Below are 12,830 nucleotides of genomic sequence, written 5' to 3'. Positions count from 1 at the left end.
AAAGCCAGGGCTCTGCGCATTCCCCACACACATGAAAGAGACCCTGGGCCCCTATTTGGAGCTGACCGAGCCACGCTTCACACACACAGATGAAAGGGAGGCTCCTGGTGGGTTCAAGAGCCAGCAGTAGATAAGATCCCTGGGCCCACCAATCACTCTCTCTAGGAATTTAGAGTACAAACGTGTACACGGACGTGAGCGTGAAAACACGCAAACACTGGGCTGAAGTTCTCCTTACATGCTTGCTTTTAACCTATTTCTCTTATTTAGGTTATTTCAATGCAACAATGACTGTCATCAATCTATCTGCTATTAACTGATGTCTCAAAATTTGCCATTCGGCTGACCTGGAGCCCAAGACCGGTTTCCCACTGAAGCTAAGCAGGGCTGAGCCTGGTCAGTACCTGGATGGGAGACCTCCTGAGAAAACTAGGTTGCTGCTGGAAGAGGTGCTAGTGAGGCCAGCAGGGGGTGCTCACCCTGTGGTCTGTGTGGGTCCTAGCGCCCCAGTGTAGTGATGGGGACACTATACTGTCAACAAGCACCGTCCTTCGGATGAGACGTTAAACCGAGGTCCTGACTCTATGTGGTCATTAAAAATCCCAGGATGTCTTTCGAAAAGAGTAGAGGTGTGACCTCGGCATCCTGGCTCAATTCGCCCATTGGCCTCTGACCATCATGGCCTCCTAACAATCCCCATATCTGCTGATTGGCTTCATCACTCTGTCTCCTCTCCATCAGTAAGCTGGTGTGTGGTGGGCGTTCTGGCGCAATATGGCTGCCGTCGCATCATCCAGGTGGATGCTGCACACTGGTGGTGGATGAGGAGATACCCCCTGACAATGTAAAGCGCTTTGAGTGTCTAGAAAAGCGCTATATAAATGTAACAAATTATTATTAAATTATTATTATATTGGAGGGGGTTGAGGAGGGACAAATGGACTTTGGCTTTGGTGTTTCCGTAGACCTCCAGCTCCTCTGGAAGCAGCCCAATCTCCTGAGCCAGCTGGGATATGGGTTTGGGAGTCTGTGCCCTGGAGATCTCTATATCACTGAGGGGTACAGAAACATGCAAAAAGAACGATTGAGAGACCAATTAGTCCTGTGCACAAATGAACAAGCAAAGGTCTGCGTGATGTATATTCCGCAGAAACTAAAAAGCAAGGCTGTTCGTACCTAGGCACAGGTAAGAGTGGGTGGAGTTTTAGTGGGCGGAGCCTCCACGGCTGGTACTGCTGTTCTTGTATCCACCTCCTGCTGCTCCTCACTACATGCTGACAGATCACAACAGCCACAAACATCTCAGTGAACACTTCAATATGACAACTTCATTCATTGCATAATAATGTGCATAAATATATTCCCCAAAAACCAAACTAGCAATAACTACTGTGATTTGGTATAACTCTACCATTCAAAACAGTGAATTGATCACAAGTGACAAAGACTTTTATGATGCTACAAAAGATTTCAATATCATATAAAAGCAGTTCTTTTTAACTTTCTGTGTACTGAGGAATCCTGAAATCCTGTCTGCACAAAAAAATTAAGCAGTATAACTGCTTTCAACAATGATAATAAAAACAGTTTCTTGAGCATCAAATTCAAACCAAATTATTTTTTCAGTGATGCAAATAAAACTTAATTCTGATGTAAAGCAGCTTTAAAAAGGGGACATCAGGCAATAAATGATCAGTTTGGTTTATCAGAATGATTTCTGAAGGATCATGTGACACTGGTCTTATGGCTGCTGAAAAAACAGCTTTGCCATGCCAGGAATAAATTACATTTAATATTTAAATAGAAAACAATTATTTCAAATTGTAATAATATTTAGCAATAATGCTGACTACATTTATTAGACAGTATTTATTTTTGATCAAATGATTGCAGCCTTGGTGATCGTCTTCCCAAATGTTTACTATACTTTTTTTTACCCTAACAAATAATAGTTATAGCAACTGTCAAATAATTTAATCTTTAAATTGGTAAATCACAGGTTCTTAAATTTTTATATTAAACTGATAGAATAACTTCTATATTAAAGATTTTAATACTAAGAAGTAACATCAACAGGCCTCTCACCTGCATTCTTAGCGCAGCACTTAGAGGCCCAACTCCTGCACCAGACTCCGCTTCAGCCCCGGGCTCCCAACTGTCAGGGTGTTCTAGGACAGAAGATCATAAGTATGAAAAGTTGGCTCGGACTGAGCATCGAAGGAAATACAATTAGTGGTGTCTTATTATGTTCCCACACTAATGGAATTTGTGGGTTATGGAGGAAATAGCATGGGCCTCTATATCCATTAAGGTCTCCTGTAGATGGCAGGTAATGAAAGGTGAAGAAAACTGCATGCCAGACTTAATCGGTTTCAGAGGAGTCACATGCTTGTCTTTCACATGGATGGTACAACAATTATAATTGTTTCCTTGATTCTCAAGTGGAACTTCTCAAGTAAAGAAGGGATCTATTTTTTTTCTGTATATCAAAGTAAAAAACCAAATGTTATATTGTTGCCATACTTAATATTTTTACTTTAAAGAAATGTACCTTCCATTGAGGCTAAGCTGAGGTTGATGACTGCCACCCCGGATCTTAACCAAGTGGGTGGGAGGCCCTTGTGGTCAGTCTCTGACAAGATCACCACATCCGAATCCATGATCTGAAAGAAAGAAAGAAAGAAAAATTGTGTATGCCTCTAATGAGTTATCCAGAAGTCCCTCTTTAAAGCAGCATTGCCCCCTGCTGCTGAAAATAGGAAACTACACATAAAAACTGACCTGAAAAATAAATCTCTCTCAATTATCATTTACCTGTTTTTGCAGGTGTTTTGAGCTCCACAGGCAGGTCTGCACCATCATGCCATTGTTTTGCAACAAAAATTGAAGAGTTGCCTTCAAGGGTCACTCAACACCCACCAGCACTGCCATCTTACCAATCAATGGGGCATCTAAAGGAGTGTTACAAAAAAAAGTTATTGTATATTTAAACTGGCTCTAATCAATTCACCATAAACTCAACATTACATTATGCTACAATAAAAAAAAAGTAAAAAAAAAAAAAAAAAAAAAAAAAAGCATTCTAAAATCTGAGGTCAGTAAGATATTTTTGGACAAAAATTAACACTTATTCAGCAAGCACACATTAGTTTGATCACAGCAAAGATATTTAATGTCACTAAATATATATATATTAAGCAGAACAGCTGTTCTCAACATTTACAGAAATAAATGTTTCTTGAACACCAAATCAGCATATAAGAATGACATCTGAAGGAATGCGTGACACTGAATTTCGTAAATGCTGCTGAAAATTCAGCTTTTCTTGACAATAATAAATTATATTTTAAAATATTAAATAAAAAACAGCTATTTTATATTGTAATAATATTTATAAATAAATGAAATACATTTATTAAAAAAATAATAATAATTACAGACCTCATATACTTTTGAAAGTTAGTATGCATACATCTTTTGACGATATTTTTGATATATTGATATATGGGCCATTCTACAGAATTGGTTGGAAACATCTTGTATGTATGCAAATTGTATAATACCCAAAGTACATATTTCTAGTATATTGTATTTTCATAAAGTTTTGGAATATTTAAGATCTCCCCAAATTTGTCACTACCGAAACAGTAATTATCATTTAAGTAGAAACTATTAAGATTCTGCTTACATCTAGATTGTAAATAAATATTTTTGGCTATTTTATTAAAAAAAAAAAAAAAAAACTGAGGTAAATCAATAATAAAATGTTTAATAATATTTCAAGTGTAATTTATGAGATTTTTTTATTTTTAATCCAATTTTTCTTTGAAAAAGGCAAAAAGTTGATCATACTGATTTCAAGGTCAGTTTGAATATTCACTGAACCAAAAACTATCACCATGTTGACTGATAATTCAGTATACTTTATTTTTGACAAAACATCCCATGTTTAGTGACGGCCCATTTTCAATAGTGACAGTAATGCTTTGGTATCACATTACAGCATTTTAACTCTCATATTAAGACATGCTAAAATACCAACAAAAAAAATATTGCATAGCTGTACTAAAATTTTGTTTATTTCTCCCAAATATGAAGATTGTGTGTTCCCTTTTGTCACTACCGAAACAATGACATGTTTCGGTAGTGACTATTTTGGTATTGACAGTTTTAGATACTTTTGAACCTAGCTCAATGGCTGTGGGACAGCCACCTCCCAGCTGAAAGTACCCAATAAATTATGATTTTATATAAGCTTACTAATATTTTAAATATTATTGTGGGTTTCAATAGAAAATAGAAGGATCTTAAAAAACACCTAAGATTTGAATCCTTAAATGCTTTTGAAATGCGTTTTTTTTTTGGTTGTGGGACAGAAGTTTGCACCAGTTCTGTAGAATGGCCCATATAAATATGGATTTTTGTTTAGTACTCCATGCAGTAGAATTAGCAGTGTTTATGAAACATTTTTGAATGCAAATGTAATAACATATGCCTAAATGCATAAACAAACAGATACACACCGTGCCTGGCAAGCATCTCCAGCACAGCTCCAGCTACAGGTGAAGCAAAGCCGTCTCTCTGATCCCCCAACACCACACGGCCAACATTAAGATCAGAGACCCTGCAAACACATACAGGCCTAAGTGACCTTGTGTGGAAAACATTCAGTTTCTACACCAAAATTACACTTCTTGTTGTACTTTAATCAATTAAATAAAGTACATGTATCTATAATACATCTAAAATTATCCTACAATCAATAGTTTCTCAATAACTTCCCTGTCATAAGAATCATTTTGTTTTTGTTTTATACATACCATACAATATCATTGCAGATGGGAAATATTCATAGCTAGAAATTTCTCAAATCAACCTCCATTGGCACTTATGCCAAAAAGTTATTTTTGGTTACACATATGAGTATAAAATATAAATATAAAAAAAATATATAAAACTGTGGCTTACCCATCCACATCTTTCTGTGGCTTGATGGCATTACAGACATTTTTGGAGAGGAAGGACTGAGGAAGGTGCAAAAAAATGCCATGAACACGAGAATCCTCATTTAATCTCAAGATTTTCTCAATCACCTGCAGAATGAAGAGGATAGTTTTGTTTAATCAAAAAAGCTACTCTAATTTGCTCTTCAGAATTTGCAGCATCACTGACCTCTTCCTCTGTGCATTGGTGTGGAAGACAAATCTGCATAACGTTCAATCCGATCTGTGTGGATACAAAATCAGTGGGTATATAACACTGTATAAGCTATTCATTTGCATTCCCATTCATCATATCAACAGCAAAACATCTACTAAAATGTACTGTAAAGTATAATGTAAAGATTTTTGTTACTTGCACCCATTTATTTATTGCATGTTGGACAAAAGGGAAGGCAAACAGTTATACCTTTCCAGCCATCTTCTTATTCACCTCCAGCAAACCCTCATCTTCACCAGCCTATCATAAGAAAAAGCAAACCAGCTTTTAGTGTCTTGAGATTCATTCACAAAGCAACGGATACAGACAAGTGCTCTTCAACTCTTTATCTAAACAAAAAGACACACCTGTATGATAGCCAATGTAGGTTTGAGGACTGGGTTGGCTTCTCTGACAGCTTTGAGCTCCTCTCTGCTCCTCTGAACAATGTCACTGTAAATGAGATGGATACAGAGTGCACATTTAACTTTAAGCACACAGAGTGATACTATGCATGTTCATTGACTTCCACTAAGAGAACAAAACTTTTCATTGAATGATCACAAGAAACATTCAATACAATTAGTACAACATTATCTGTATTTTATAAAAAATTTTTACTTATTAAGCAGATACGCATTTTAAACAACAAGAAATGCAAAAATCTATTTTGACCACGCATTAAAGAGCACTCCATCATATTGCCTGTTCTTGTCTGCTTTTTTGTTTTTAGTCTCTGAAACACAGACTTTGAACCTCAGATTAAAGCAGAGCATTAGCTGCAAGTTTTAGACTGAAACACGTATCATTTATATTAACGCAATGGTTTCTAATATGACCAAAAATGTAATGTTTTTTATACATCCACAGCCAAGTAGATCTTCAACATCTCTAAACACTTAAACACAAGTTCTCCCTGTGCCTGCCCAGATGAGGTTTAAAACCTTTATACTGGCATATCTGCCACAAATCATGACGAATAGGCTGGTTTCCTGTTTTTAACTATGACAGAAAACTAAATAAATGAGGCCAAATAAATAAACTGTAATCAAACTTATTCGCTCAGCTGATTATAATTATTTTAAGCAGGTTGGCCAGCACATTTTGACTAACAGCAGATAAAATAATCTTGGGTTATCGTGGAGTCTATTGCATCACTGTACGCATCTTTTGTAAGACTGGCTGAGAAGGCATCTTTACTGATTATTTTAACCCTCTGTAGCAGATACCTGACCTTTGACTCTCAGACATAAAAGTGACACACAGAGGTCACTTGTAGGGTTTGATTGGGCAATGATACACAAGTTCCACACAGTTTGGAAGAAGAGTCTAAATAATTATTACAATACAAGTCTGAGAAACGAATGTCTCGGATGGCATTGGGCAACTCTTTTCGTAACCTTATTTTCTCTTTCTTTACAAATCCGTATTACAAATTAATATTATTTTGTAAAAATTAAATAAAATGTGTTTTGTTGTTTTAATAAATGATTCATTTAGTTGACAATAAATTCAGCTGAGTTAGAGGTCTTTTCAATCATTCAGAGTGATTAAAGGTAGCATAACATAGCATAACGACTGCAGTATGAATAGCACTGTGAATTGGTGTTATCCAGCAGTCACATTCATGTCATGAGCTTTGTGTTTGCAAGTTTGAGTCTACAGCAGCTTGAACACTACGTCACTACCATTCAAAAGTTTTAGATTACACTTTAAATTAAGGTATATTTGTTAGTCTAATTACAAGTTTAAGTAATAAGTAATATTAATGAACTACATGTACTTACTATATGGTTAGGGTTTGGCTTAGGGTTATTCACATGTACAGTAATAATGCATAATTAATTGTTATTGTAATAGTAAAAACATGTAACGTATAACAAAACTTTAAAATAAGTGTTACCCAAATGTATTTTTTCATGAGATTAACATGATGAATTTTCAGCAGCCATTACAGTTTTAAAGTGCCACATGATCTTCCATAAATCATTCTAACATGCTGATTTGCTGCTCAAGAAACATTTCTTATTATCAGTGTAGAAAACAGTTGTGCTGCTTAATGTTTTGTGGAATCCGTGATACATTTTTTAATATTCTTTGATAAGCATAAAGTAAAAAAAAAAAAAAAAAAAAAAAACATTGGAAATAAAATCTTTTAAACAATTAGTTTTGTGTTTACCGCTACCTTTGATTAATTTAATGCATCATTGTTAAAAAAACTAATAATTTATAAATAAAAAAAAGCCGTATTGACCCCAAACCTTTGAACGGGAGTGTATAGGTGAATCGACAGAATTGACATTACATCTTCCTGTTTATTCCATGTTTATTATGCATCACCGTACATAATACAGTTGGCCCTGGAACAAAATTTTAACAAAGTATTATACAGCACCGTCTTTTTAGCAACTTTTTGTCAGAAAGTTTTTATCCTGGCATGTTATTTTAATAGTTGTGAGCAGGGGGCATCACGTTTCACACGAGGTAGGCACATGGGATCTAATTAAGGTAACAAAATTACACTCTTATTTATGACATATGCTGCAAAACTTTGAATAAATGCACACCAAATGAGATACAGCTGATAAAGATTTGTGTACACATTAAATAGTTGGATCCATTACATCTAACCACCATCCAATACCTAACTTATTATCTAAAAGTGTACAGTTATATTGACAAAATACTTTTTACATAAGAATAAACACTTGATGAAGTACAAACCACAGAAAAAAAGGATTTCCAAATCTCCAAAGGCACAAAATGAGTTATTTGCCAAAACTCCAAGCTTTAAAAATGTATTTAAGATAATTCCTGGTGTCAAAAACCCTACAAACTACTAGAATATTTATAACACTGACAGACTTATTTCAGAGTGAAGTCTATGTTAAAGGTTAGCGTGATGTGTGTTTATTGTTCTGAATGAATATATGAAGATGAACATAAATTTGCCTAAATAAGGAATAGGAACATAAAAACTAACATAAAAAAAAAAAACTGAATCCCTTAGTATGTATTTTTGACATTGTGCTATCTGTGTCCATGTCATCGTTTCCAGGAGAACATTTTCTTAAACGGATTGCTCCTGTCATGTCTCTTGGCTCGCTCCAGCTTCACAAGGACGTCCCTGACCTCCACCTCAGTGGACTGAACATTGGTGTGAATGTAGTCTATCATTGAACTCTGCTCTTCCACTAACATGGCCACATCCAGAAAAACCTCATGAAGGCTCTGAATGCGTCTCTCTAGCTGCAGCAGTTCCGTATGTCGGCTCTCAATCTGAATGAGTGCAGACCGCGCCGTTTTACCTTCAGAAACCATGTTCTCACTGAAGACGTTCCATTGACCACTCTCCAACATCTCTTCGATCTGGTCACCTGTGACCTCTCGGCCCACAATCTCCATCTGACGTTGAATATAAGCCTTGCAGGACTCCCTATGGCTCATCTCAGCGTCATTGTACTCCACCATGGCATCACGAAAACTGTTGCTTATGCTGGTATACTGTGTTCGGGCGATTCTCGTCATCGGTGAATTGACGCCATATTTTTCCTCTAACTCTTTCCTGTGGGAATCCATCTTGCGAAGGTGCACGAGCATCTCCTGTCCACGTGTTTTGATGTCAGTTGCAATAGCATTAGAGTCACTGGTATCTGAAGCACTAGAGCAGACTGCGCCTGTAAAAATGTGTGAGTTTCGCTCCCTGAGACGCTTTACTTCCAGGCGGATGTACTGAATCTGACGACGAGCCTCCTGTGCCTCATCAAAGACAGCTTCCATGTCAGGGTTGGTGCTGGGGTCCTGAGGAGGGTCATCATGGTCTGTGTTTTCTGATGGAGGGAGAGCTAGGGCAGTTTCATGTTCTGCTGCAGTGCCATTAGACAGTGATACTGCCTGGAGGTGTCCAAGTCTGTCCCTCATGACTGAAATATAGGACTGAAAAATATTTCAAACAGATTTGGTCTAAATTCATAACAAAGCAAACACACATAAACAGCAGCCGGTAAAATATGCAGAAGGCTATATATGGGTAAGAACAAAAAAACAACAACTCTTGAACAGAATATACCTTGTTAGACGTAACCCACACGTCAAAACGTCCGACTTCTGGAAAAGTACACTTGTGTCACTGAAAACCTGTCAGACAAGATAGACTTGTTTGTAGGTCCACATTTAAAAATAAAAGCGTTGTTTTACTCTCCTTGCGTTTGCTATTAGAGTCTGCTTCATCATTATGCATTTTATATAATTTGAAGCGAAGGCAAAAACTGCATTTTTATGTATTTACTTGTACTCAATAAATAAATAAAAGGAGTCTGTTGATTTAGTACATACAAAAAGCGTCAACAAAATATTACCCCAAATACGTACAATCAAACTTGATATAGGCATCGCATCAATGGATAAAATGTTTTAAACTTTTTAATTAAACCTGAACTACGTTTAATGCTTGGCAGCACAGATGGCCTACTCTGCTTTGAGCAATATTATTATGGCCTACCTCAAAATATGTGCTTCTCTGTGCATTCCTTGCCAAATCCGCTTTGCAAGTTACGAAAATCACGCTATCGTCTGTCCAAGAAAAATAAAAATTACCTTATTTCACTTCTTATTGCCCAACACCGCATGTGAGTGATGACGTAACGCAGAGACCCCGCCCCAAGTCAGGTGTGAAGAGATCGGTGTGTCCGACAGGGGGCAGCAGAGATGAGACATATTTGCGAAAAGTGCTGAGTGAAGTACAGAACACGTACGGTGTACTCAATGTTCCTTTTTTTATGGTGAATAAACCAAACTCGCTCTCTCCCTTTCTCTCTCTCTCTCTTTATTGTCACTGTTAATGGATGTGGGCTACATTTTTTAGTCTACTTGCAATTGCCCTGGTAGTATGGTTTAAACATACAGAGAATAGACAGAATTGAGAAAGGTAAAGAAAACAAGAAAAAACTAAACATATTTTGTATAAACAACCAATATGAAAATTCTGCGACCAGTTGGTTATTATAGGCTAAACATTTAATTAATTTATGTTAATTTATATTAATTTATAACCATATTTGGTTTTGTCATTCATTTTAATTTTTTCATCTACTTTCTATCAACTACAATCTATTTCCACTGTCAATACATTTATAGCCTACTAAATTGAAGCTAGAAGTTGCTCAAACTTTTGAATCCTTGACTTTGGAAACATTTTTTGCATGCCAGGGCCCAATATTAGGCTAAACAAATTTTTATAAAATTGTATGAAATGGAAAACCATTAAGGAGCCCTCTTTATCGGTCCCATTTCGCAAAACAGATGTCAAGTGTCGCTGAGAGGCACGTCTGGCATTCTATTCAGCGAACAGGTTTGGCGTCAAAGTTACGCCCTGGAACGCGCATTCCTCACCCCCCACCCCCACCCCCACCATTAAAGGACAGCTGCACCAGTGCAGTGAGATGAGCTGCAGCCTTGAGATGACATATCATCAGAAGTGGTCTTAAGTTTGGACACAAAGACAAGGTAAGGTACTTTGTAGTATATACCAAAGAGTTTCTTTCTTTCTTTACATCTTTTTTGAGCTCATCACTTTTACGGATTTATGGATAATTATTCCTATAATAAGCCCTAGGCCTATTATATTCGTTAGAATGTTGTCAGTGTAAAAATGCAAAATACTAAAAAAATAAAAATAAGATAATAATAATAATAATAATAATATATATAAATATATATATATATATATATATATATATATATATATATATATATATATATATTTATACATATATATATACATACATACATAGTACATTGCAAAGCTTTAATAGCTCGAATAAAGTTGGATATTTTGGATATATTATTTATACGTTTCATTTTAAACTATTGATGAGAACAGCATATGTAAAGAAAAAAAAAAAAACCTAGGAATTACATCCATTCAAACTTGTTTGGTGAGTGACGCCAGTCAGAAATAGTTTTGCAGATGAACTTGTTAGACGTGTGACTTTTTCAGGGTTGACAAGGAAGTATCATCCCCCCCTTTTACAGTCAGTTTCAAAAGGTACACAGGTAATGAAAATTATTATATTCTTGAAAATAAGGACTACACGATGTAAATATGAAGGTTATTGGTATGCCATATTGTTTTAGATTGTTTACATCAGCCTACATCAGATCACATATTTCCTACTCTTCTGGTGGCACTGAGTGATCCTTTTCTGTGCATTCTCCCCTTTTAGCAATCATGAGGGACAGACTGGATCATCTTCAGACCATTTCAGAGTCTAAAAGCCAGCTAGAGGAGGTGGAATCTGACTCTTTCAGCAATGTGGACCTGGAGGATTTCAGCCAACATGCAGTCATTTTTGACAACAGTGATGAGATGGACTCTGTGCTCGATGAGGCTCAAGACACTAGACGTGAGATTCAGTTCATCCGCCTGGAGGTGAAGCGTCTCAGGGACCAAAACACACGGATACTTAGCGAACCCACTCGTACAACTCACGTAAAGCAGGATGCCAGTGTCATCGTAGGAGACATCAAGACCCGTGGACAGGACGTTCTGTCACGTCTACAAAAAATGGACGCCCATGCCAAAGAGCTTGAAGAAGAGCATGGCCTCAATTCAGCTGTGGCGAGAATCGCCCGAACACAGTACGCCACCCTAAGCAACAACTTCCGAGATGCAATGACAGAGTACAATGATGCTGAGATGGATCACAAAGAATCATGCAAGCGTCATATTCAAAGGCAAATGGAGATTGTGGGAAGAGATGTGACAGGTGACCAGATTGAGGAGATGCTGGAGAATGGTCAGTGGAACATCTTCAATGATAACGTCATGTCAGAAGGGAAAACGGCTCGTTCGGCGCTCAACCAGATTGAGAGGCGACATCGTGACCTGCTGGATTTAGAAATCAGACTCCAGAGCCTTCATGAAGTCTTCCTGGATGTGGCTATGCTTGTAGAGGAACAAGGGCCCATGACAGACTACATCTTAAACAATGTTCAGAAAACAGATGCTATGCTTGGTGAAGTCCTTATCAAACTGGAACAGGCCAAGAGACATGACAATAACAACCCATTCAAGAAAATGTTCTGTGGATGCTTTCCATGTGCTAAAAACTGAGTGAGCAGTGAGGAATTGTGCATTGGAGAGCTGAATGTATATCATTTAAAAAATGAGTAGCCAGAGATATGTAGAGAAAAGGGCCATAGTTTTCCAAAACTAAGCTCTCTGAGTGATCATTGAACCTGATGCTACTGAAGTGAACAGTACCACATGAGAGCAAATTAAAGAACTAAAACAAACATACAGTCCTTCCGATTTGCCTTCATAAAAAATGCCTTTTCATTTGCAGTTTGATACTTGTAAACATATACTGTAAATGCTAGAAATGGTGTAATATTGCAATAATTTAATTAACATAATTTACATGATTATCTTACATCATTCTAATGTGGTTAAACTGAATATGCACTTTTTTTAGACTCTTTTACATTAAATAATCCGAAATATGAAGTTTTTAGTGCAAGTTGATTTTCAGTCAATTCATGTTTCTGAAGCAATATGAGCTAAATAAAATATCTTATATAATTCTTACTTGCTTTGTCTTTATTATTAAATTAATTGAATGTGGCAAAAT

The 12,830-nt window shown here is 36.6% G+C and overlaps 3 protein-coding genes and 1 long non-coding RNA gene across 8 annotated transcripts; 1 reads left to right on the top strand and 3 right to left on the bottom strand.

The window, feature by feature from the left end:
• Positions 1–919: 919 nt before the first annotated feature.
• On the bottom strand, positions 920–5,080 carry LOC113120945 (monofunctional C1-tetrahydrofolate synthase, mitochondrial-like; the record flags this gene model as incomplete). The annotated part of the gene is made up of 7 exons (XM_026291102.1): positions 4,969–5,080; positions 4,524–4,624; positions 2,815–2,951; positions 2,552–2,663; positions 2,086–2,168; positions 1,177–1,274; positions 920–1,052 (listed from the first exon to the last, which is right to left on the bottom strand). Coding segments are annotated over exons 3-7 (474 nt in total), but the record flags the coding sequence as incomplete, so codon positions are not given.
• Positions 5,081–5,167: 87 nt separating this feature from the next.
• Positions 5,168–5,654, bottom strand: LOC113120947 (uncharacterized). The gene is made up of 3 exons (XR_003294660.1): positions 5,568–5,654; positions 5,410–5,460; positions 5,168–5,226 (listed from the first exon to the last, which is right to left on the bottom strand). It is a non-coding gene; the product is annotated as an uncharacterized LOC113120947 (long non-coding RNA).
• A 1,841-nt stretch (positions 5,655–7,495) lies between these two features.
• LOC113120944 (syntaxin-11-like) lies at positions 7,496–9,846 on the bottom strand. Its single transcript, XM_026291100.1, has 3 exons — positions 9,701–9,846; positions 9,269–9,336; positions 7,496–9,135 (listed from the first exon to the last, which is right to left on the bottom strand). The coding sequence occupies exon 3, from the start codon at positions 9,118–9,120 to the stop codon at positions 8,245–8,247; it is 876 nt and encodes a 291-aa protein (XP_026146885.1). The 5' UTR covers positions 9,121–9,135; positions 9,269–9,336; positions 9,701–9,846; the 3' UTR covers positions 7,496–8,244.
• Positions 9,847–10,604: 758 nt separating this feature from the next.
• On the top strand, positions 10,605–12,784 carry LOC113120942 (syntaxin-11-like). Of its 5 annotated transcripts, none has more exons than XM_026291098.1 (3): positions 10,609–10,704; positions 11,198–11,245; positions 11,424–12,784. In XM_026291098.1, the coding sequence occupies exon 3, from the start codon at positions 11,429–11,431 to the stop codon at positions 12,311–12,313; it is 885 nt and encodes a 294-aa protein (XP_026146883.1). In that variant the 5' UTR covers positions 10,609–10,704; positions 11,198–11,245; positions 11,424–11,428; the 3' UTR covers positions 12,314–12,784. The 5 variants fall into 5 exon arrangements, with proteins under 5 accessions (XP_026146881.1, XP_026146883.1, XP_026146880.1 ...); XM_026291095.1 differs by having other exon boundaries at positions 11,198–11,253; XM_026291096.1 differs by lacking the exon at positions 11,198–11,245 and having other exon boundaries at positions 10,605–10,704.
• Positions 12,785–12,830: the final 46 nt, after the last annotated feature.

This window comes from Carassius auratus, chromosome 20, assembly GCF_003368295.1.
Source record: "Carassius auratus strain Wakin chromosome 20, ASM336829v1, whole genome shotgun sequence".
In the NCBI taxonomy this organism is placed as follows: Eukaryota; Metazoa; Chordata; class Actinopteri; order Cypriniformes; family Cyprinidae; genus Carassius; species Carassius auratus.
The sequence above is the reverse complement of the archived record's forward strand: the minus strand, read 5'-3'. Positions and strand labels throughout refer to the sequence as shown.